Raw genomic sequence first — 26,257 nt, forward strand, 5'->3', positions numbered from 1 at the left:
AGAAGCATAAGGATACAGATTTATTGATACCAAACTCTTGAAGAAAATAACATTTTATATTATTTTATATTATACCAGTTATACCAGTTAGCTCTGCTTAAACTGGGTAATTTATTTCTTTAAAAAAATAGTGTCAGATAATATTGCCAAGTTTTGTCTCATTCTTAAAGTTGCAAGGACAAAAATATGTAATTTATGCAATATAAATTTTAAATAAAAAGGAAGTTCTGCATCATAATTTCCAAACCTTTTCTATAATAGTTTCATGCTTTGAATTTGAAAATTGAATACCATTTTCCCCAGGTATCTCTAAGTGGTGCAATATCTTTTTAGTCAAAAGGGTGTCATTTCCCCTTGGACATCAAATCTTTCTTTAGATAATGACGTCATGTCACCAGATGGACCATTTTTCCCACTAACACTATATTCTTCAGTTTTGGACACTAGGCAGTGTCTTTAAGGAGAAGGTTTCCTAGGAACCCATAGAGTGATTTATCACTGTCACAAATCTCTTCCTCCTGGGACATACTAAAGAAACTCACTGGCAATTCTAAGAGTCAGTTTAAGTGTTTCCCAGACATATAAAGTACTATTTTCTTCTGAAATTTATATCTGAGGTCCAGAAGTCATTAAACGGCTTACAATTTCTATTAAGAAGCCCAGATATTTAGAAAAATATTTCAGATACCTCAGCCTCTGCAATAAAAATGCATATTTTTATTCAATTTTTTTGAAGAGTATATTGGGAGTTTGTCTTAGTCAGTTTGGGATGCTATAACAGAATACCATGGGGGGGGGGCTTAAACAATAAACATTTATTTCTCACAGTTCTGGGGGCTGGAAAGTCCAAGATCAAAGTGCTGGCAGATCCGATATCTGGTGAGGGCTCTCCTCCTGGTTTGCAAATGGCCATCTTGTTGTATCCTCACATGGGGGTGGTGGGGACAGAGAGAGAGAGTGAAACTTTCTCTTCTGTGTCTTCTTATAAGGGCACTAATCCATCATGAACATCCTGCCCTCATGACCTAATTACTTCCCAAAGGCCCCATCTCCAAATACCATCACATTGAGCGTTAGGGTTTAACATATGATTTTGGAGGGGGTGCACAAACGTTCAATCTATAACATTGTTGGACTTAACTCTTTGGAACTGAAAAAAGTACGCATAACTAAAAATCTATACTTTTACTTAATCACTGGTTATAAAAGAACACTTTTTGCCTGTGGTGTTATAGATATTGTTTAACTAAGAAGGGCAACCAGGGAAGGAAATGATAAAATTTTTAATAGAGGCTTTCAGTGTATTCGAGGCCTTCTCTCAGGTGTGCCCTTGAGCAAACACACATACACACACACACGCCCCATGCATTCACACCCTCATCATTCATTCCATTTTTGTGTAGCAGATATCTAAATATCTGAATATATCTGAGGGCCAGGTACTAAAAAAATTGACAAAAGTAAAATGTATGCTCGTGGCTTCTGTATAGTAAGGAAGCCGTTATTCACACAATGTTAAAAAATAATATTCCCATAAAATTCAGAATATTAGTACTGGAAGGGAAGAAGGAGGATCATACCCATTGGTAGAAAGTACCAAAGTACATGACTTCTCACAGTGGAGGATATATCTGTCTACCCGCCAGACTGTGAGCAATTTGACCACAAGAACCAAGTCTTTGCATTTGCTGTGTGCCCAGTTCAACATGGTGGCTAATGCTACTAGACGTTGAATAAGCAACTCTTTCCATCCTGACAAATTAAATTTAGGACAAGTAAAAGAAACTACTATTTCATGAAGATGGAATAAAGTTAAGGTACTTATTGGCATTGTCTCCCTTACCACAGATAATTTCATCCATAAATTTTTCAGCCTGCACATCTAGAAGATGAGGGAGGAATCCTGTAAGAAATCATAACCAAAATATCATTATCACATCTAATATGTTAACAGTGCTTCCCTAACATCCGTAAATATCCACTTGGTGTTAAAAACTCCCCATTTTTCTCTTAATTTATTTTATAACTTATTTGAATCAATATAAAAATAAGGTATATGCATTGTATTGGTTGATATGTCTCTTAAATCTCTTTTATCAAAATTTTATTTAATCTTTATTTCTTTTTTCCAACTTTTTATTTGAAAACACTGAAACTAAAAGAACAGTTGCAAAAGAAAGTATAATAAAAGGTCTAGATTTATCAATTGTTAAAATTGTGCCATGGTGCAGGTTGGGTTCTCTAAAAAGCTGACACTGAGATAGAGAGAGGTGTCCAAAAAGTTTACTGTGGAATAACAGCTGTGAGAGAAAAAGGGAGGAAGCAGGATTGTGCAGAAGAAGGGGAAAAGCAGACCTGACACAGTCTCTACTAACCCAACCTGGAGCTCTGAGACAAAGATTGCTTATTAAAAGAGTCCTTCGTGGGGCAGAAATAGCTATGCGTTAACATTGACAGGGGGCCTCTCCAAGAAGAGTATGCGCTTGACTTCCTTCACTTTACTCAGTCATTTATCAGGGGCTGCCCCAAGAATTATGTAACCTCAGCTGGAAAGGTGGGGTAACGCTGAAGAAGCTAATAGCAAGAACAGTGAGCAAACCACTCTCCTTGCAGCTGGGGAGTGGTTCTCTCTTGAAGTGGAATTGGGGTAGTCCATCTTTGTGTCTCCCACAGTCCACTATATATACTACAATGGGTCCCCTTCTCCCCACAGGTTTGGGGAACAATTCTTCCAGGCTTCTGGTTGTCCTCTCTTCCTCGTGGGAAACTTCTTAGGGAGGGTTAGTAGGATGATCTACAGTCCCTGTTGCTGCAGTTGGTGACTCCTTTACTATCTATTCTAATATCCCCTCGCTAATCTTTGGTGAGGGGCTCCCAAATCCTCATTTGTGAGGAGTTTTAGCACGCTGCAACCATATCTCCTTCATTCCTTCCTAAAAGGCCTGAGTATGGAGCAACTAGAGATATTTCTAGGAAGACATCTTGTTACTCGGAAAGAAATGGTCTGATTTACTGGCAGTCATGAGATAGGTAAAAAAGAGAAGTCTCACCAGTTGACATTAGTATCACATGAGAAAGTGCAAAGGGAAGCTCTTATTTACACAAGGGAGTTTTAATTACGCAAACATCATGCAAAGAACACTTATTATACTTCTAGACCTCCATGAAATCTAGTATGATTATCCTTCCTTACCCCAACCTAGAAAGAATTCATCTCTTTTCTCCCCTGCTCCTTACTTGTGTATTTCTCATTCTGTGCTGTATTATAGCTTGTATGTCTTGGTGGGCATTTGTCATTTTTTTCAGCCACCCAGCATCCAACATACTTTCCAATGTGCATGGAGTTCCCTCCCTCCTGAGTCTCAGTGGGAAGCAGTGCCTGCCTTCCTCCATACAAGCTGAATATTCCAGATTCTGCTTTCTCAGCTTCACCTTCAGCTAAGGCTCAATAAATATATGTTGAACTGAGTTTTTTGATTATTTAACTGTTTTAAGATTTCTGTATAATTCATCTGGATGAGAGGAATAGATAAATTATTTATTCATCTTACTGAAGACACAAATCTTAACTTTCAGGAAGGTTCTATATAAAACAGATATATGTGTGTGTATAAAAATGTGTGAATATTTCTGAACCAGGAGCATTTTATTCATTAATATTTAAATATTTATTTTAGCCCTGTTGCTCAGGAGATGTCACATACGTATATCGGCTTTGACAATAAATTTTATAAACGTGGTTCAGAGTGACCAGAGTGGTGATAGTCTGAAAGTTCCTCGTTAATCTTCGTATTAACCTTCTTAGGAAGGTATTTGGAACGTATAGTAAGCATCCAATTAATATTTGTTGGATAGCAGAGTCTTCATCTAGGAAAGCTATCCTATAGATTTCCTTCACAAACCAAACAATGTAGCCTAAAATTATCCTATGATAACCACTCTGTGCTTCCTATATTTCCAAAAAGTTCTTATAAATTATAGAGGGGATTATGAACTTAATGGTATAAATGTATTCATCATCACAACACAGGGAATGAGTATATTGAAGCCAACTGGCCAAGGAATTAATTTCTTCTATTTAACATTATTTTTCCCTTCTCTCATGTGATCGCAAGGCAGTTAGTCAAAAGTAGAAGAAAATCATAGAATTCCAATTTGCAGTACAAGACAATTTCAGGATTATTGATTACCAAGTGTTCTGTTGATTTTCCTGGTCAACATTATGACTTAGTTTTTCTCGGTATGGTGGCAGCAGAGCTGGTCTCTACAAATAAACAGAAACAGCAGATAAGAAACAACACCTGAGACCTGAAGTACAGTGCAGTAGCTGGATGCTAAGTGAAGGCACAAGAGGTATGTCACCCAGGACACTGATGGGCCTGTAATGTGTTGCTGGGGGAGGGGGTGGTGTAGATGTCTGTGCTGGGAAGAAGGGGAGGAAGAGGTTTGCCACTAGCAGAAACAATAAATTGTGGACAGAAAGCCTTTTGACCAGACCAATACTCAGCACACTTTTGCCAAATTAACACAGAAACTATTCTCTCCAAAGGAGCTGATTCTACCCTGTTCTGGTCCCCTTATCCCATGCTCCAGGCCCTGCATCCAATAGGATTTTGCTACTTAAGGTGTGTTACAAGGACTAGCAGCAATAAATGTTACCTGGAAGCTAGTTAGAAATGGAGAATCTCAGAACCCACCCCAGACCTACTGAATCAAAAACTTATTTTAACAAGATTCCCAGGTGACTTGTATATGTACATAGTTGGAGGACTGCAATAGGATTCTAGTGTGAACTAAAATAAAATTTTAAGGCTCACCCCCCAACTGGCTGACTAAATGGACCCTCTGGTGGCCAAAGGAATATCCTAAAACTAAATTGCCTGCTGGGAGGAAAGAGGTCTGACACGCCTTATCATGCCCCCATCCCTTCTTAGGGACATCCTTTATAACCCATTAACAGGCCTAAGGGTATGCAAGACACACCTACAGGTTCTCAATTTACACAACAAATATATGTCTGGTGGCTTATCTCAGATAAACAGCAACTATGTTAAAACATTCCAAGCCTTTAGACAAAGCTTCATGTCTTTAACCAATTACAAGCCAAAGAATCTTTAAACCCACCTATAACCTGTAAGTTCCCCCCCCCCTTTGAGATGGCTCACCTTTTCGGGCCAAACCAATGTATGCCTCCTACGTATAGATTTATGACTTTACCTGTAACCCCTGTCTCCCTGAAATGTATAAAACCAAACTGTAACCCAACCATAGCAAGTCCACTTACTCAAGGCTTCTTGGGCGTGGCTCCGGGTCATGGTCCTCAAATTTGGCTCAGAGTAAATCTCCTTAAAGTTATTTTACAGAGTTCGGCTTTTTTTCCCGTAGACACTAGTGTATCCTATATACCCATCTGTAAACGGAAGCCTATAAAGTGAGATTATAAAGGAAAAAAAAGCCATAAAATGAGTATTTTTTTGTATCTTTTTAACAGAACTGACCATTGGCCACAAGCATGGCATTAGTTTTCCCCTTCCCCATTTATTCATACAACCAACATTTGAGAGGAAGATGGGCAAGTATAAGTCATTAACGTTTATAGAGCTCGTTCAATTTCCTAGACATCCATGAGGGTATTATCCCTATTTTGCAAATGGGGGAATTGAGAAGAGAGAGAGAGGAAGCAACGTGCCTAAGAAGACACTAACAGTGCGCAGTGGAGGAACCGGGATAGGAATCCATGCCTCTCTGAACGCAAAGCCCACGCTCCATCACTCTGCCGCCCACACGGAGAGTGTATATTCATTCCCTCTCCTCTGCAGGAGTGTTGCACAAGGTCAGATTTCCTCCCCTCGAGTAGCAGAGTTCCTTCTCTGTCTGGCCCTCTGTGTCCTGGGCAACAGCTAAGTTCCGAGAAAAAAGGATATGGTAACGGACATTTTCCAGTCATCTGGGCTGAGTCGTGGGGGTAGAAGTGTAAACATGCGACGTCCTGGTCCCTGAAAAGACCTACACTTGCCATTTCACGCGTCCCTCCATCTTGGTCCTCCTAACCTGGGCGGCAGAGGCGAGAAGAGAGCCTAGACCTCACTTCCCATAACCAAAATGGCGGCCGTACCCTCCTTGCCCATAGTTGACCCTGGAGCCAACCTTCGGTCTCCATGGTAACGTGGCCGGCTCTTTCGGCGCCGGCTTAAGCTCCGGGTGTGGGGAAATGATAAGCATTTCCCTCCCTCTCATTTTTGCGACAGTTGCTGCGAAAGTCACGGCAGTGGAGGTTGGAGTCAGCTGATTTACTGCGGCGGCGGCGGCAGCAGCGGCAGCACCAGCACCTTGTGGTGTTGGTAGGGAGACGGCGGCTTGCTGGTGCTTGCAGTCCCGTCGGTTTTTCCCACTCGGATTGCACACCCCGCATCCTCCTTAGATACGCCCTCGCCTTGTCCTCCTTTGCTGGGGCGCCCACGGCTGGTCTGATACATGACATCTCGCTCGGCATGAGATGAAGCTGTGACAGGTAAGGGAGCTTTCAAGCCTCCCCTGGGGAAACCCCAGCGCGGGATGTACCCGCACTGTGGAGATCAGGGGTCGGGGGTTAAGGGTCATATGCCTGTTCCAGCCGGGGGTGGTGCCAGCTGTCACATCGCTGCTGCTGGACGCTCTGTTCCATGCTTCGCCTGCAGGTTCAGGCCCACAGCTAGCGCCTTTCCCAGGAACGTGGGGTCCCGCCGGGGGATCTGGGGGCTACCTTGCCTGGTGAGTGACATTTGCTTCTGGCGACCGTGGCTTTAGTCTTCAGGTGGGACTGGGATGAACTGGTTAGTGATGATAATGGGTGGTTATTGACAGAGCTTTTGGGTGATGTGCTTGCTTTTGGGTTTCATCTGGTCTTTCCTTACCTGTTGGTACTACTCTTTAATTTGCCCTTGCCCAGGTGCTGAGACCACTGTTAGAGTTTCATCTTTGAGATAGCACCTGCCAGTTCTCATTTCCTTGCCCTAGGACTTGTCTGAGTGGATACCTCCCGCTCTCGTTCACTTACTAATGAGTCCCAGCATTCGGAAGCTATGTTTGGAGTTAGTACTACCTTGCTTTTGATTCAAAAATTGTGTTTTATGTTGTGACCCTCTTACTATGCCAGTTTCTCAGATCTTAGGGAAAATTTGCTGGTTCTTATAGTATGAAACTATGGAAGATACAGTTCCATCACAAACTGCATTGATATTGTTGATGCTGCTCATTTTGGGATTTAGTCAGTGGCAGCTACAGCTTTCTTTTTCCGTAACATTTGTCAGGAGACACAAAAGGCAAACTCGTTTTTTCAGTTGTCTATTTCTTAGGATTTTATGGACCAGATTGCAAGAATTGCCTGTTGTAAGAAAGAAGTTGACTGAGTTTTTGACATTTTGTTGCACAAAAATTTAAGTTTGGGTCTGCTGCTTACTTTGTAAGCAAACCCATGAATGTCTAAGGGGGAGGGCAGCTTACAAGTGATAACAATGTGATGAAAATGCCTTTAATATTACGAAGAATCCAAAACTGCCTTGGTTTCATCCAGAACAACAAATCTTAGTTATTTTAAATTGGGAAAACAAACCACTATAAATATAGCAAATGTTTCATTGTTAATGTCAATTAGTGATTATGGTAGAGAAATTCATTTGTTTAAATATCTTATCTTTATTTTAAAAATGTTCCAGGGCCCTACTTAACAGAAGAATGAGAGTATACACTTTATTTTTTCTTGTTGCCACCTGTAGCTACATTTTAAAAGATCTCAGTGGCTACATGAATCAGTGACTAGGCTTTGCCTTGCTTGAATACCACGGTGGGAATTTAACTTACATTTTGGGGTAATGACCGCTGTATCTTACAGTTTCCTTTTATCTTGGATATAAGTGTTGTTTTGAAGTTTAAGGCTTCCATGTAATAGATGTAGCATTGAGAACCTTTAGTGAGCTTATTTTGTGCCTTCCTCCTGAGAAGGGAAGGATGACATTTAACTTTAGTGATGTGTTGTATGTGAGTTCTTAAAGTTTGCCTTTGACCTCAGGTGCAGAGGATTGAGTTAATCTTACTCAATGCAATGATCATCATTGGGCTGTTCAAGGCATCTCCACTGTTTTATCATTCATTGCCTTGTATTTTCAATTCGGCTCCATTCTCTTGCTCATCAACCGATTGGCACCCATTCTGTGTGATGGGTATCCTTCATTTTGTATGTGTTATCAAATGTGTATTGTTTTGGGTGCCCACATTTTTAATTTATAGAGAGGACATCATGCCGTATATTTCATTACAATTTTTTCCTCTCCCTACTATGTTTTGAAGATCTTTTTGTGTTCCTGTTCATTGCTTCTAATTGCTGCATGATATTTCAGAAGGTATCTCTGTCTGCTCTCTTATTTGTGGGTACCCATATTATCTTCATTTTCTTACCACTATAGATGATACTATGACAAACATACCTTTTAGCCCTCTGTGATACTTTCTTTGAGATATATATCCAGGAATGTGGTTTGCAGATCATTGAATATTAATAAAATATTAATATATTGTAATTGAAGTACTGCCATATTGTGTTCCAGAACAAGCTGCGATGGTCTGTATGCCTGTAGGCAGTTTGTGAGAGTTTCTATATCTTTGTATTCCCACCAATGTTTGGTGTTATTAAGCGCCCTGATTTTTCCAGACAGTAGATATAAAATAAAATCTCATTTTATATCACATTTCACTGTTACTAATGAATTTGAATGTTTTTCATTTGAATTTTATCTTTTTGGGTTTTTTCTTTTGTAAAATTGCCTGTTCATCGTTTTACTCACTTTTATTTTGGGGTTTCAGTCCTTTCTTATATTCCTAAATATTAGTCCTTTAAGTATTACAAGTGTATCTGTTCCTAATCCATTATTTGTCTATAATCTTTTTCATGATGTCCTTCATTGAATAGAAATCTTCGATTCTGATATAATTAAATCAATTTTTTTTTTGGTCTTATGGTTTGTGTTTTGGGGATTTTATTTCAGAAGTCTTTACCTAATTCTATGTCACACAGTTCCTCTCCTATGTTATATACTACTAAGTTCATGGTTTTCTTTTAAACTTAAAGGTCTTTAAATACATTGAGAGTCTACCTTTTTATATGTCACAAGTTTGTGATCCAGTTTGTTTTCCATATAGTGTGCCAGTTTTCCTAGTGTCATTCTTTCCTTTTCCCATAGATTGTGGTGCCACACATTGTATATTACATTGTCGTATAAACTTTGAATAACGGATCCTGTTGCTTTGGTTTGTTCTTACTCTAATACCATGCTACTTTAATACTATGGTTTTGTAGTATGTATTTTTCCCCTAAATGAATAATTCTTCCCATTTATTTTGTTTTAGATTTATTTTGATGTCATTATATATTCACAGGAAGTTGCAAAAATAGTGCATAGAGGTCTTGTTTTCCCCCACAGTTACACTTTATCCAGCTTTACCCAATTTCCTTCAATGGTTACATTTTGTACAACTGTAGTACAATATCAACACCAAGAAATTGACTTTGTACAATGCCTGTGTGGTATAGTTCTGTGCCATTTTATCACCTGTGTAGATTTCTGTAACCACCTCTGCCATCAAGGTACAGAACTATGCTATCACCACAAAGATATAGTTCTTGTTACCCCTTTCTAGTTACAGCTACCTCCTTTCCCCTTACCATCTCTACCTCTGGTAATCACTGATCAGTTTTCTGTCGCTATGATTTTGTCATTATGAGAATGCTACGTAAATGGAATCATATAGTGTGTAATCTTTCATGATTGAGATATCCAAATTGTTGCACAAATCAATAGTTTCTTTTATTTAGTTGTTATTATTCCGTGGTATTTATGTATCACAGTTGAACCATTCATCTGGATATCTGGGCTATTTCTAGTTTTTTGCTATTACAAATAACGCCGCTGTGAAAATTCTTGTACAGTTGTTTGTATGGATATAAATTTTCACTTTTTCTGGGATAAATGCCGAGGAATGAGATTGCTGGAGTGTATGGTAAGTGTATGTTTAGTTTTTGAAGCAACTGCCAACCTGTTTCCCAGAGTTCCTGTACTATTTTACATTCCTACCAACAACGTAAAGAGATCCCGTTTCTTTGTACCCTCACCAGCATTTGGTATTGTCACTATTTTTTATTTTAGTTCCAATAGGTGTGTGGCAATATCACATTGTGGTCTTGATTTGCATTTCCCAAATGGCTAGTGATGTTAAATATCCAGTAGGAAAGGTTCTCTCATCTGTATTTATTTTCAAAGTTGGCTCAACTATTTGCGGATATTTATTCTTTCCTATATATTTTAGAGTTAGTTTGTTTGAGTTTCTAAAAACAATACCACTAGAATTTTGATTGAGGATGCATTGGATTTATAGATTTGTTTTGGAGAGAATTGACATCTTTATGTAATAACATTAGGGTATCTTACCTGAGAGTATGGAATAGTCTTCCATTCATGACTTTGAGTAAAATTTTTTGTAGTTTATAAAGATATTGCAAATGGTGTGCTATTTTTAAGTAAATTAGTGCTGATAGAAGAAAATGCTATTGGTTTTCATATATTTACATTCTACCTTTTTGTCTTTGTATTCTGTTAGATAGAGATAAAAATCCATAGTATAAGTCTTGAAGTAATTTTAGTGTTTATAGAGTTAGGTCTGGAAATATGTAGTGCCTTTATTCCTGGGTTTATCTGTACATCTTTCTGTGACACTTTATTTATTTGGACAGATAAACTCAATGATTAGAATAGGCAGTTAGTGAGGTTTTTAAGTTCTGTTGCCATTTTGTATATTTATTAATAATTGCTGCACTTTTTAAAAGAATTAATAGTCCTACTACATATGTGCATGCCATTGATTGTGGGCTAAATCAACTGAGAGCTCCTGTCTTCAATAAGAGGACACCTTATGGTTTCACTTACAGATACTGTGATAGTAATATTAACTTAGAATTTTAATTTCATACATATGATCATTTGTTTTGATCTGTATCTGATGCCTAAAGCTACTTTGCTGAACACAAAAGATGTTGGAAGAAGAAATCCTACATCTTGACTGCCTTCAGAAAGTCCTTAAGGGTCCAATTGGAATTTTTATTTCCTTTTTATTAAAGAATATATGTCATATATATATAATATTAACTATTTTAAATAGAATTAGGTATTTTTCCCAAAATTTGTTGGTGATATTTAATGAAATTGCAGGGTTTTTGGCTGATGGTTGTTTGGGTTAGTGAGAGCCATAAAATGTTTAAACAAGGAAATGTTAGGGCACTGGTCAGTTCAGGGGAGATAAAATTTCTAAAGTGCTAAGGGTGATTCTGTGGGCTCTTTTAGAATAGAAAATTTCTGGCATTTTGTTTTTATGCTCAAAAGGTTGGGAGAGGTGCTTTTGGTGCTCTGCTGACTCATCTCATTGCTGTGGGGCAGCAGCTGGGCCCAGGAACACCCCTAGGTCTCCAACTCCATGGCCAGCTTCCTTTTTTAACTGCCTACCCTGTAAACCTCAAGCTTCCACATCTGACGTGAAGACAACAGCCTTACAGAGAAATTTCCATTTCCAAAGTGACAGCATAGAAGCAAGCTGGCTTCTCTCTCCCCCGCAAAAAGCCAAAAAAAAAAAAAAAAAATACACAGTGCTGAGATCTTCACCAGTAACAACCCAGAGCTCAAGTATGAGGATGAGACAGTTTCCAGGGCCACAGGGAAGTGGAAAAATGCTGAGCAGCTGGCAGGAAACCAGACTTCCACATCTCTTATGCTCCTCCCCACCTTCTGAGAGTCGCCAACCTTACAGAACATCTCCCCTCAACTCAGTTTCTACGCTGAAAAAAGTGAAAATGTGGTTAAACAGCTTCCCCATCTTCTTGCGTTTCCTGGAAAGAGACCTGTTGTTGCCTTAACCCACAGGTGGCATCATGTCTGTCTGAGGGAGAAATATTCCTGAGGACAGGCAGAAACAAATGGGGGAGGCAGGACTACCATCCCCAGCCTGGAAACTCTGCATTATATCTCTGCCAAAGGTGATGCTAAATAAGAATGGCTGTAGGAGGTATGTTCCCCAGGGCACAAACCCCATGCCAGCCTTCCCACACTGTCTAGAGAAGCCTTTTGGTGCTTCCTACATTTGGGTCAGGCAGTGCTCTGATCATTTACTAGAGCCAATGTAAGCCTGGGCTTAAGGCATCACTTAGAGCTGAAAAGGAGGCAGTGACATAGCAGTGAAGATTCACTGGGCAAATATATTTAATAAAAACCAAAACAAGCTTGACAGAGAAAACTGGAATAAATAACTAATCCTTCAAGGAAAAACATAGATGTATACCGATAAGAAGCAACAGCAAATAGGGAACCATGATCTCCCCAAAAGAACAAAGCAAAAATCCATTGACTGACCCTAATGAGATGGTGATTTGTGAGTTCTCTGACCAAGACTGCCTATAAGATATAGAAACTTACCTCAAAAGACCAAATCTAAGAATTAGTGAGTTTCAAGAGGGGGCTGAACAAGAGCAAGGGGTAGAAAGCTTATTCAAAGAAATAATAACAGGAAACTTTCCAAAACTTGAGAAAGATATAAATATCCAGGTATAGGAAGGTCTTAGAACACCAAACAGAACCCTAACAAGACTACCTCAAAGCATTTAATAATCTTACTCTCAAAGTTCAAAGACAAAGATAAGATTCTAAAAGCAATAAAAGATAAGAAGCACATAACATATCAAGGAGCTCCAATTGACTGGCAACAGAGTCTGCAGCAGAAACCCTGCAGGCCAGGAGGGAGTGGAAGGCCATTTTCTTCCTTTCTTTCTTTTTTTTGAATTTTAATAAAATATTTTACCAATTCAAACTTATTTATAATATTAACAGTTCAATGTGTAATCAGTATAAAAGAATTATTAGCTGAGTGCAGCTACTCAAGAGGCTGAGGTGTAGGAGGATTGCTTGCTTAGGAGTTTGAGACTGGCAGGAAGGCCATTTTCAAAGTGCTCAAAGAAAAGAACTACATTGAGTTCAAGTGGCATGATCATTGACACTTGTAATGAACTTGTAGCCCTGGGTTCCTCCCAGAACTACAGAAAAAAATATATTAAAAAACAAGAAAGAAAAAACTACAATCCAAGATTATTATATCCCGCAAACTTGTCATTCAAATTTGAAGGAGAGATAGGCTTTCACAGACCAGAAAAGCTTAGGGAATTCATCATTGTCAAAATGTCTTGTAAGAAATGCCAAAGGGAGTTCTTCAGTCTGAAAGAAAAAAAACACTAACAGGGGATGTGGGGGGGGGGACCTTTTCAAGATATAAAATGCATGGGTAAAATTAAGTACATGGACAAACTCAGAATACCCTATTGCTGTATTTGTGGTATGTGAAAAATCCACTCATGAATCTAGTATGAAGCCTAAAAGGCAAATCTCAAAAACAGTAATAGCTACAGCAACCTGTTAAGAGATAGATAATTTAAAAATGTGTACATTGAGACAACTAAAAGTCAAAATGCAGGGGAGGATGGAGTTAAAGTGTAGAATGTTTTGGTGGTTTTTTGTTGGTTTTTTTTGCCTTTTTTTCTATTACCATTCCAAGATAACTTGTCATTTCTTTAAAGTAACTTTTTATAGCTATAAAATGTTTTTTGTAAGCCTCATGCAAAACCTATAATAGATTCATTAAAAATAAAAAGCAACATATTAAAACATACTACCAGAGGCTGGCACAGTGGCTCATGCTTGTCATTCGAGCACTTTGGGAGGCTGAGGTGGGAGGATTGCTTAAGGCCTAAAGTTTGAAACTAACTTGGGCAACACAGTGAGAGCCTATCTCTAAAAAAGAAAAAATTCTTCAGGTGTGGTGGTGATACCTATAGTCCCACCTACTTGGGAGGCTGATGTGGGAAGATTGCTTGAGCCCCAGAGTTCAAGGCTGCAGTGAGGTATTAACCATGCTATTGCATTCTAGCCTGGGTTACAGAGTGCTACCCTGTCTCTAGAAGAAGAAAAAAACAAAACAAACAAAAAACATATTACAAGAGATATTCACTTCACTTCACTACAAAGGAATACAGTAAGAAAGGAAAAGTGGAGTCTCCAAAAAACCAGAAAATAAACAACAAAATGACAGTGGTAAGTCCTTACCTATAATAATAACACTAAAGGTAAATGGTCTCAGTTCTCCAATTAAGAAGCACAGAGTGGCTGAATGGATATAGAAATAAGACCCAACTATATGCTGTCTTCAGAAACCCACTTCGCCTGTAAAGACACACATGGACTGAAAGTAAATAGGTAGAAAAAGATATTCCATGCAACTGGAAACCAAAACACAGCAGGATTAGCTATATTCATACCAGATAAATTAGACTATAAATCAAAGACTATAAAAAAGACAAGGAAGGTCATGTATAATGATAAAAGGGTCAATTCAATAAGATAATTTAGCAAATAAAAATATCTATGCATTCAATACCAGAGCCCCTAAATATGTAAAGCAAACATTGATAGACCTAAAGGGTGAGATAGACTGAGATACAATAATAGAAGGGGACTTCAACACCCCACTCTCAGTAACTGACAGATCATCCAGACAGAGAATTAACAAACAAGCAGTGGAGTTTACCTACCCACTAGATCTAATAGGCCTAACTGATGTTTGCAGAACATTTTACCCAGCCGCTGCAGAATACACATTCTTTTCATCAATACATAGAAGGTTTTCTGGAATAGACCATATCTGAGGCCACAAAACAAGTCTGTACAAGTTTTAAAAAATAGAAATCATGTCAAGTATCTTCTATGACCGTAATGGTATAAAACTAGAAGTCATTAATAAGAGGAACCTTGGAAAATACATAGACACATGGAAATTAACATGCTCCTGAATGACCAATGGGTCAATGAAGAAATTAAGAAGAAAATTACAAAAGTTTTTGAAACAAATGAAATACAACAGCATTGTTGTAGTGAAGATGTTGAGGGCTAGTTGGATTCTGGATGTACTTTGATAGTATAGCCACTAGAGTTTGCTGATGGATTGGGATGTGGAATGTGTGAGTGAGAGAGGACTTACAGGTAATTCTAGAGTTTTGGTTTGTGGAGCTACAAAAATGGAGTTGGCATTAACTGAGATGGGAATGATTGTGGGAAGGGCAGGTTTGGGGAAGACCAGGGGCTTACTTTTAAGACATACCAAGTTTGAGAAGTTTATTTATTAGCTACCCAAAAGGAGATGTCGAGTAGGAAGCTGGATATGTAAGCCTCAAGCTATAAATTGGGGAATTGTCAGTGTAAAATCCAAAATCTGAAATGCTCTAAAATCTGAAACTTTTTGAGTACTGACCTGATGCCCATAGGAAATGCTCATTGGAGCATTTCAGATTTCAAATTTTTTTGATTAGGGATGCTCAACCTATTAAGTATAATGCAAATATTCCAACATTTAAAACAATCCAAAATCCAAAACACTTTGGTCCCAAGCCTTTCAAATAAGGGATTCTCAACCTGGAGATGGTATTTATAGTAAAACTGTGAGACTTGATGAGATCATTGAGGGAGGGAGTGTTGCCAGAGAAAAGTTCAAGCATTATGTTCTAGGTTTGTCAACATTTAAAGGTTAAAAAACAAACAAACAAATGAAAAACACACAAAAAAACTAAAGCCCGAGAAGTAGAAACAAAGTCAGGAAAATATGAAGACTTAAAGGCCAGGTAAGGAAGTTTCAAGGAGGGAATATGAACTATGTCAAATGCTGCTGCTAGGTCAATCAAGTAAGATGAGGTTCAGTACTTTACATTAGATTTAGCAATGATGAGGTCATTTATGACCTTGTCAAGAGCAGTTTTTGTGACATGCAGGGAACTTTTCTGTAGTCGATAAGGGGAGTAATGCTGTAAATGAGGACACTCTAACTTGGAGAGGTCACATATTCTCTCATAATTTAGAACTAGGAAATGGGGGAGCTGGGTTCTTTCCCAGACACCTTCACACTCACCCAGCGTATCTTACTGATTCCCAGAATATTGTGGCAATTTAGTTTCTAATTGGGGGAAACATGTTTGTTTCTCCTTCTTCTGGGTAGTTTAATTCAATTTATATACAATGAGTAACTTCAGTGTTCATTTTAGAGTTTTGATGGCAGTGTGAAAGGAAGAAGTTGGAATGATTGGAGATACTAGTGAGAATAGAGATGGGTGGCAGGAGAAAGTTGAAGTTGGTTCAACGGCATGGAATCTCTGTCCTCTAAAAAGTAAGGATTTGGTGGGCATGGTTTGTTTTCAGCTTAGTCAGTGACTCATGAAATTGATGTAGGTTGGTGATGAATAGAGCATAAGTAGAATAGTTTAGACATCTTAATGGCAGCTACAGAAATTTAAAACATGATTTATATGCCTCAAAATCTATGAATCACTATTAAAATTGTGATGTATTTTTGACCAGATAACTCTACAGTTCTTCAAAACCTGTCTTTCATGTGCTCAGAGCTGTTGCCATCTGCTCATTCCACGTGTTCTTTTGAAACTAAATAGTGGAACTTCTTTAACAAAGCAGCCCTAAAATGCCAGGTTCATTGAGGATACAGTATAATTCTTGCCACTCAAATAAGAAAGTATAATCTTGTCAGCTGCTTAAGTGTAAGGGACACAAGGTTGTGTCCCTTACAACTCATAAATTCCAGAAACCCTTTGTTGTAAGGAAGCAGCTGAGTAATTTCTTTAGTGCATTTTTATGACCTAGCTATCTTATTGCACCACAGTAAACAAAGTCTTCATTATCTGCTTCAGTTTTTTTCAAGTCTTCAATAAATTGGTGGCAAAGGCATAAGCACAAAGAACATTCATAATCTTAACGATCACTTCCATCACACTGTGATCTTGACTTGGACATGCTCTTTCAACAAATGATGTAGGAATGTTCTCTGAAAATTTGCATAAACCTTTACAAGTTTTTCTTCTTTCATTGCAGCTGTGGCAAGTACATTTAGCTACTTATGGTTTAGTCCTTGCTTCTCATATTCCCTATCGGTTGGTAGGTAGCTGAGGCCTGCTCTGGTTCATGTGTACACGTTCTCATGAGGGAAAATTTAAATTTGTTTTTGTCTGCAAGTCACAGGGGGCCTGCCTGGGCACAGGAAGTACACAGATTGAGAAGATATTGACTCTCCCGTGACAGTGCCTGTGTTCCTAGGATAGAAATACGTCTTGTGTTTGCATTTGAGAGTTAGAAAATAATGTGGAGAAATTAACATTGATCAGATGCTAGATTTTTCACAAATAATCTTAACTGTTTTATACCTTTTAGAAATCACATGTGATATTCACCAATATAACATGGGATCTTATGGAACAGGATGATTTTATCTGAGTATTGCTCCATAGGTCATTGATGGGTTAAACTGGAAATAATCTGGCAGTCACTACCTTAATCAAATGGTCAGAGGTAGCTTTATTGATAGTAGGACAATGTGACATTATATGCTTCCTGTGGTGACGCAGTGTGACGTATACAAAATCACCTATGGAGTATTCTTGCCAAAAATGTTGACTTGAGCCAAATGATGCCTTTAGATCCAAATTCCAGTTTATAGGAAAACAAGTGATTGAGGAAAAAGGTTAATGACATAAAAAAAATCTAAGATGTAGAACTTTTTATAAGCAATTGATTTGGTTTCGTTTCTTAAAATTAATATGAAAAAAATGAGATAGGATTGTTCTGGAACTAAAGAGACCAAAGAGATATCAATATAATAGCTGCTTTAGTCCGTTCAGGCTGCTGTACAAAGTACCACAAACTGGATGGCTTAAACAGCAGAAATTTATTTTCTCACAGTTCTGGAGGCTGAAAGTCCCAGATCAAGGTCAGCTGGGTTTATTGCTTGTGAGGGCTCTCTTCCCTGGCTTGCAGATGGCCGCCTTCTCACTGTGTGCTCCCAGTTGTAGGGAGGGAGAGAGCTCTTCTGCCTCCTCCCCTTCTTAGTAAGGGCACCAGCCCTATCACATTAGGGTCCTCCCCTTATGACCACATTTATCATCTTCTCACAGGCCTTGTGTCCAAATATAGTCACAATGGAGGTTAGTGCTTCAATATATGAATTTTGGGAGGACATAAACATTCAATCCATAACAACAATCACATATAGTAGATAAAACTTGAATTTTTTTTACGTATTTGGAAAACAATTTGTAAAAGACATTTCGTAGATAAAGTAGATAAAACTTGAATTTTTTTTACGTATTTGGAAAACAATTTGTAAAAGACATTTCGTAGATAAAGTAATTTGGATTGTAGATGTAGGCATTTTCTACCATATACTCCTTAGTCCTGAATCTATCTATTTGTGTTCTCTTTAAGCTAAGCAGCATGTGTGTTCTTTAATGCTCTATACATACTTACTTGAGAGAAATCGTCTTTGGTGATGTAATTTAAAACTGAATCTTGTCACCATGGAAAAATAAATTCCTTCTAGATTCACTTTTTGAAAAAGTCATTGTTGGATATGAGAACACGCTGTTCCAAGTTTATTAAAATTGGCTTATTGCTTAGTTTTATTCTCTAATATCAAATAGGAATCTGGAAATAATTGTTAGTGTCATGGTAGTTTATGAAATTATCATGAGACAAATAGGGTTTTATTAATAGGAAGTGAACTTTGATCTTTTTCTTTAAATGTATACCTTTTAGCAAAAAAAAGATGAGCTTTTGGGGGAAACAAATTGATGAAAACTATGCATTCTAATACAAAATAAAAGATGTAATATAGATTCTTTTTAGTAAGCATTCCAGTGTCACTCATAGTTTTTTACATGCTTCATTTTCTTTTCAGTGATGAGTTCTTTTGATTGGCCATCTGTTAGGCTTCAGGTGACCACCGATGTCTAATAAGGCCTAGAAGTCCTCTCTTCTGTGGAGCCCACTTTGACTATCCCAGTCTTTCTTTCTCTCTAACTTATCGGAACTCCTATTATTTAGGGCTTTAACCACACAGTTTATAACGTTTAAATATTGTTTACCAACTAGATTTTAATTTTGTTATGTGAAGGAATAATTCCTTACATTTGTGCTCTCCTGCAAGAGGTACACCCCATTATACACTGATTAATTGATTATCATCTCAAATTTAAATCCCTTCACCAGAAGCTACGTTTTTATTATGGAGAAATGAGTTTGAAAAGGAATTCTTTTTTCCGTCAAGTTTCAGAGTTCACAACAAACATTCATGACCTTTAGGCATAATAGGTTTGGAGTAAATGTGGTTGAATGAGTTTCTCACTGAACATACTTTTTTTAATGTTGAGCGCCGTGTGACACAGTACAGAGATTTTCTTTGACATTGGTATATATTACTGGTTTGGAGACTTAATGCTGTTTGGAGACCTCACTTGTCATTGTGAGGAATAATTGATATTATATATGTATTTGTATTTATATACACACAAAATGTTCAGAATTCCCAGGACTTAAGCAGTTCTTCATAATTATTGTCTAGTAGTAGTAGTACAGTCTATGTATACTGGACTTTGTGAGAGTAATTTTTATGTTTGACCTGTCTTTTTTTATGGAGGCAGACAACTTTGGATCAGAAGGTCAGAATTTGCATTTGGGTTTTATGACTTGTTAGTTCTGTGTCCCAGCTTATACCTCAATTTCTACTCTGCCAACCTCAAAAGACTATTTTGAGAATCAAAATGAAATAGTGCACGTAAAAGTGCTTTGAAAACTGTAAAGTGCTAAATAAATAGGAGGTACTAAAGTCATTGGCCTTTCATTAGTAAATTTTAAAAATTGTGAATGCCTGGGGGTTAAGACCTGTATCTTATTTTCTAAGCACCTGAATGTGAAAGTAGTTATGAAAAAATTTCTCATTTTGTAGGGGGGAACAATAAATATTTAAGTAGCTAAAATGTACTACAGGAATATATGCTTATTTCCAAATTGTACAAGTTGGCTTCATATGTAAAAGTGTATAACATGTTTTAGAAACACTGTGATATCTGATATAATTTTTATAACATTTTCAGGTTTGAAAACACAATGGCAGGAAACAGCCTTGTTCTACCCATCGTTCTTTGGGGTCGCAAAGCACCAACACATTGCATCTCAGCAGTACTTTTAACAGATGATGGGGCCACAATTGTAACAGGATGCCATGATGGACAAATATGTCTCTGGGATCTTTCAGTGGAACTGGAAGTGAGTATTTTAAATGCCTATTGTATATTTTAAATATAAGAAACTACTTATTGGAAGATAACACAGCCCCAGAATAATACTTGGGCTCATAATATATTTTTGACAAAATATGTTTTCACTAAAGTTGGTAGTATACAGATTGATTATTTACATTTTCCATCAGAGTTGACTTCTGCTGGCTTTGGCTATTTTGAAATATAGTATCTACCCTAAGTGGCTTAATATGTGTTATGTTTTAACAAATTCAAAAAATATGTATATGTTACATTTAAGATTTTTCAAAAGATAATAACCCATACTGAAGGAGGTTTCCAAAGAGGTATTAAAAAGCAGTTTAAAACATTTAAACCTTCTATGATAAATGCTTTGAAGAGGACATAACTTATATAAAGTTTTGTTGTATTGATATTTGAAATCACTATGTGTTTATTGTCATTCCTTACTACTGTGGAGTGCTCAGTGTGCTCTGCTTCTAGGCCTCTCAGTGGACAGAGCTAGGAAAATATGATTTGGGGACATGCACACACACACACACACACATGAATTCACACTGATACCTTCAGTTCTAATATAATACCACTGGGTGTATCCTACTTTACTTCTTTCCATATTTGTAATGTTACCAAGCAATAAATGGGTTCCCTACCCAATGCACATAAATAAAAGCCAATACCATGGCACCAGCCTTTGATAAAAGAGAAGCTTTACTGCAAGTCAACTGGCAAGGAGACAGGAGGGTTGTTTCTATTTTTGGCCTTTATGAATAATGCTGCTGTGAACATTTGTATACAAGTTTTTTTGTGGACATATGTTTTCATCGCTCTTAGCTATACATCCCAGCATAGAATTGCCAGATCAAATGATAACTCTGGGTTTAACCATTTGAGGAACTGCCAGACTGTTTTCCAAAGTGACTGTACCATTTTACATTCCTATCAGCAGTATATGAGGGTTCCAGTTTTTTCACATCTTTGTCAACAGTTGTTATTGTCTTTTTGATTCTAGCTATACTAATGGGTATAAAGTCATATCTCACTGTGGTTTTGGTTTGCATTTACCTGATCGCTAATGATGTTGAACATCTTTTCATGTTCTCTTTGACCATTTGTATATTTTTTCTGGTGAACTGTCTATTCAGAATCTTTGCCCATTTAAAAATTTTTTTAATTAAAAATCTTTTCCTTTGCCCATTTTAAAATTGAATTATTTTTCTTTTCATTTATGAGGATCGTTTATATATTCTGCATACAAATTTCTTAACAAATAAATGATTTACAAATATTTTCCCCCATTCTGTGGGCTGTCTTTTCACTTTCTTGGTAGTGTCCTTTGAAGCACAAAATATTTTAATGTAGATGAAGTGTAATTTATCTAGTTTTCCTTTGTTTGCTTGTACTTTTGTTGTCATACCTAAGAAACCACTGTCAAATCTAAGGTCACGAACACTTATCCTTGTGTTTTTTTCTAAGAGTTTTATGGCATCACCTCCTACGGTTAGGTCTGTGATCCATGTAAGTTAATTTTTATATGTGATATGAGATAGGGGTCTGACTTCATTCTTTTTCATGTGACTATGAAGTGATCCCAGCACTATTTGTTGAAAGGACTACTTGTTCCCCATTGAATGGTGGGTATTCTTGCCAAAAATCATTTGACTGTAGGTGCATGGGTTTCATTCTGAACTCTCAATTCTACTCCATTGTTCTGTATGTCTATTCTTGTCTCATATCACACCGTCTTAATTACCGTTGTTTTATATTAACTTCTGAAATTGGGACTGTGAATCCTCCAATATTACTTTTCTTTTTACAGTCCTTCCCTGGCTGTTGTCCAATATTTAGATATAATTTTTCATATATTTTTGTTCCATTTTTCTGGATTTTATGGTAGGAGTAAAGTCCAGTTCAAGTTACTCTAGTATGACTGAAAATGGAATTTTCCAGCAGACTCATGTACGTTGGGAATAAACTATTGGCAAATTTTGTTTTTTGGGATAAATTAAAGAATTGATCAAGAGTATTTTTTTCCAGTGGAAGAATACTGAATCTCTGTATAGAGTTGGGGTTGGATGTATAAGAAAATTTTGGATGTGTGGGAAGATTTTGTAGGTCTTTTCCAACTATGAACAATGATTGAGATTGCAAAACTCAAACTGAAGATGAGTTTGTCTCATCTTGATGGACAAGATGAATTTGTTTGGAAATATTTTTTGATCATCACATACCAGAGTCACAGAACAATCTCAGTACTCTTCCCATGAAATATTTAATTTTGAACAATTTAGCTTTCCTAGTATATTAGGATCGGTGGTTTGTGAGGTGGACACCATGAAGGGCACAGACGAGATGTAAAGATATTTGTCATATTCTGTTTCTTAAAATGTGTATTGGGTTTGTGGCTATTCAATTTATTTTTTATATCTTATATATGTTATAAATATTATTAATATTTGTATATGTTAAATATTTATTTAAAAATGTAGCCTCAAGTAGCCTGCAGTAACAGCATGTCATTTGGAACAAGGTAGTAAGTTTAGGAGCTGATTGCCAGGCCATTTTAGAATAGTGGGTCTTTTAAGCCAGCCTTTCTGTTAAGCACTATGTCGCTAAATCAGTGGCCTGTGAAGGTTATTAGTTCCTGACGGTTAACATTGATACCATCATTTGGGAGGGTACTGTCTTCTATTTTCTGTCTTTGGAGATGTGAATCCAGAGACTCTAAAATTGCTTTCAGATCAATGAAGTCATCATTTAAAAAAGAAGTGAGGCCAATTACTGTGTTTTATATACTAATTCAAATTCTTAACCTGGTGTCCGAGTATGCTAGAGCTTAGTGCTTAAGACTGCCTTGGTTTGAATCCTGACTCGCTCTCTGTCTGATATTGGGCAAGTAATGTCATCTCTTGCTCCAATTTCGACTTCAGAACCACTTGGGAAGGTGATTTGTGAGCATTAAATGGATTAGAATTCACTGTTTTACAGCTCTTAGTTTTTGTTCTTAGGTTTTAGTGTTCTGAGCAATTCTTTTCAAATTTATTTCTGTATATTTATATTGAATATCTACCAGGATATCTAATTAAAAGGTAAATTTTTAAATTTGGTACTCACACCAACATATTTTTGCATTTCTAGATTAATCCTCGTGCGCTGTTATTTGGTCATACAGCTTCAATCACTTGTTTATCTAAAGCTTGTGCTTCTAGTGACAAACAGTATATTGTGAGTGCATCTGAAAGTGGGTAAGTATTTTCTTATTTACTTTTTTTCTTAGTAAGTCTTTATAACTAGTACCAGCGTATTGTAAGTAGGGGGATTTTTTTTTCTTCTGGAGTATCTGCTAAATAAATGCTTTTCATTGTCTAAACCTAAAGGAAGATATTTAAAAATATGGTTTTAAGGATGTAAATTTTACCTCTGTTAATCGTTTTTTAATACTTTTATTGTAATTTATGCTCATGTCTTTTTTTCCTCTTTGTTTTTTGAGGAACTCAGAATATTGTAAAAGTTAAAGCATGATTATTATCCCCCTGGTATTTTTCTTGAGTTGGCAGACCACTTTGAGATTTCTTTGAAAACCTGAATGATGCTAGGCCAGTGTAAATTTGGAAGATGAAGCCATGCAAAATTCCATACAATTATATTGATATATTTTAGTACATCGACGTAAGAATTTGTGTTTCTAAGTCTCAGAATGTAGCTTGCTTTTGGAGAGGTAGGTCATTGATCAGTAGTTATAGGATAGAGTGTGAGGAATTTTTAAAACATTTTGATGCGTAGAAAATTGTATATTTATACAATATGCTATTGAAGAGAACTGGGGAACTTAAAGAGAATTATATAAGAAATTGAAGAAATTTCTCTCTCTCAAAGAGAACCTTGTGTAATTTTTTGGAAAAAGAAGAGACAACATTGGGTAAAAATATAGTACCTTTTGGTCACTTAAAGGATAATTCACATTAGAATGCATATTCTAAATTGAGTGTTCGTTGAAAAATTGTTTTATATCATGTGAGATACGGAAACTAACATCTTAAAGAAAACCCAAGTAATTTTAGGACCATTACATTTTATTAGTTACCCTAGTTTTCTTCTGTTAAATAAATCTTATTTCTTCAAAAGACAAGGCATATTGACATTTCTGATTTTCAACATTATATCTTTAGTTTGTTATTTTTTTTGTATACATTCAATAAAATTGCAATAAATACAGTATCAAAACTGGAATATTGTATTTAATTTGCAGAGGTTTAGAATTCAATTGACTTTAACTTTTATTTGTTTTTTTCAGCACTAAATTTTCTAGCTACCTTGACAAATCTCAGTAGTTTAAATTAAAAGTTTATTTCTTGTTTTTGTTACTTGCCTCTTGTGTATCACTTGGGGGGTCTGCTCTGCTTTGTTGCTTTCCTTACTTTGAAGTTCAGGGTGAGGGAGCACCCACTATCTGAAACAGCCAGTCTCTGGAACAGAGGCATAGAAGAGAGTTCTGGAGGGCCTTACATCAGTTCTGCCCAGAACTGCTTATAAGAATATACGAACCAAAAGGAAACCAGGAAGTGCAGTCCTACTATGGGCCCAGAAAGGATGGGGGTTGAGGTGGGGGGTTAGCAGGCTGGAGAGGGATTTGATGGTGGATAGGAGGACTGGAAACTTTGATGAACAGCAATAATGACTATCTACCACTTTTTCTGAAATATGTTAGTTTTAAAGGAAGGTTAATTTTAAGCCACTGTGACAAAGTTGAACAGTGCTTTTAAAAATCAGATTCAAAGCTAGCTATTATTTTGTTTTATAGAGAGATGTGCCTCTGGGATGTGAATGATGGCAGATGTATTGAATTTACAAAATTAGCATGCACACATACTGGCATACAGGTTAGTATCTATTTCTGTGACCAAACACAAACTATTACAACTGTACAATTGAAAGATATTTTTAAATCATTGAGCCAATATTTTCATATGAAAAATGGTGAGGAAAGGTAATAGAATAAGAATAGAATTGGAGTGGTAAAAGTATTCCTCTTAAGATGGTCCAGTTGGGAAGCTAAGAAGGAAGAGAAGATTGATGGAGAAAGATGTAGGGTGAGCCAATTGCTGCTTCTGCTGTCTTGAGCTCTCCTGGTTATCCAAGTGAGAGCCCCTTTACTACTTGTTAAAGTGCTCTAGATCTCCATTCCCCAACCCCTGGGCTGTGGCTGGGTACTGGTCCATGGCTTGTTAGGAACCGGGCTGTGCATCACCGCCTGAGCTTCTCCCCAGCACCTTCCCCCCGGCGCTGTGCATGGAAAATTGTCTTCCATGAAACCCAGCCCTGGTGCCAAAAAGGGTGGGGACTGCTGCAGATCCTACATAATTGAAATTCTTTCTTGCAAAAGCCTTTGTGATTTGCACAAGTTGACGTGCTTTTTGGACCATATCTTTTTCTTGCTCGTGCAGTTGGTCTTTGGGCACATTTTAAGACTTCCTAACTCTTCAGAAGAAATGTCCATTTCATGTGCCTGGCTTAATATGTAGACTTTTTCACAGGAATTTGTAGGTTTTGACTTACATTCTTGATATTCTTTCTTACTTTTTCATAGTTGTCAAATTCTCTGTGCTTCAGTTTACTCATTGTTTACTATGATGAGTGTTGGGAAAATTATGAATTTTATAGAAAATGTGATCAATTATGTTCTCATTGGGAAAGGAAAGGGAAGAGAACTCACATTTATTGAGCAAACACTGTGTAGGCATTTCTTGTATTGTGTTTCATATGTCCTCCCTGCACCCTTACGAATTAAGTAGGAATATATCATTTTACATATAAGGAAGCTGAGGCCCTGATTATAATATGTTTGAACATCAATCATCCTTCCAAATTATTTGGTCATAACTAGTAATTATAAGCCTATATTCACCTATTCCCATTTGTTTAAAATTCATATTATTTTTGTGACCCACCTGAGCTTCTCTTTTGATTTGATTTTTGAAACTGATTTTATTAAGCTGTTTTATTCATTTATTCAACAGTCCTGTTTTAGAAGCTAGAAGGGGATAAAAA

The 26,257-nt window shown here is 37.0% G+C and overlaps 1 protein-coding gene and 1 long non-coding RNA gene across 7 annotated transcripts in view; one reads left to right on the plus strand and one right to left on the minus strand.

Annotated features, from left to right (window-relative positions):
• Positions 1-814: 814 nt before the first annotated feature.
• On the minus strand, positions 815-6,095 carry LOC123621513. Of its 2 annotated transcripts, none has more exons than XR_006729169.1 (5): positions 5,706-6,095; positions 5,285-5,424; positions 4,191-4,264; positions 1,844-1,903; positions 815-924 (listed from the first exon to the last, which is right to left on the minus strand). It is a non-coding gene; the product is annotated as an uncharacterized LOC123621513 (long non-coding RNA). The 2 variants fall into 2 exon arrangements; XR_006729170.1 differs by having other exon boundaries at positions 6,011-6,088.
• A 188-nt stretch (positions 6,096-6,283) lies between these two features.
• WDR7 (WD repeat domain 7) overlaps positions 6,284-26,257 on the plus strand; it is a 277,915-nt gene continuing 257,941 nt past the window's right edge. For 3 of the 5 annotated variants that reach the window (XM_045527977.1, XM_045527976.1, XM_045527975.1), the window contains exons 1-4: positions 6,307-6,511; positions 20,045-20,216; positions 23,348-23,454; positions 25,011-25,089. In XM_045527977.1, the coding sequence (XP_045383933.1) occupies positions 20,058-20,216; positions 23,348-23,454; positions 25,011-25,089 (345 nt within the window). In that variant the 5' untranslated portion in view covers positions 6,307-6,511; positions 20,045-20,057. Of the gene's footprint in view, positions 6,512-6,677; positions 6,751-20,044; positions 20,217-23,347; positions 23,455-25,010; positions 25,090-26,257 lie in introns of all 5 variants that reach the window. The other 2 variants (XM_045527973.1, XM_045527974.1) reach the window with 2 other exon arrangements.

This window comes from Lemur catta, chromosome 16, assembly GCF_020740605.2.
Source record: "Lemur catta isolate mLemCat1 chromosome 16, mLemCat1.pri, whole genome shotgun sequence".
Classification (NCBI taxonomy): domain Eukaryota; kingdom Metazoa; phylum Chordata; class Mammalia; order Primates; family Lemuridae; genus Lemur; species Lemur catta.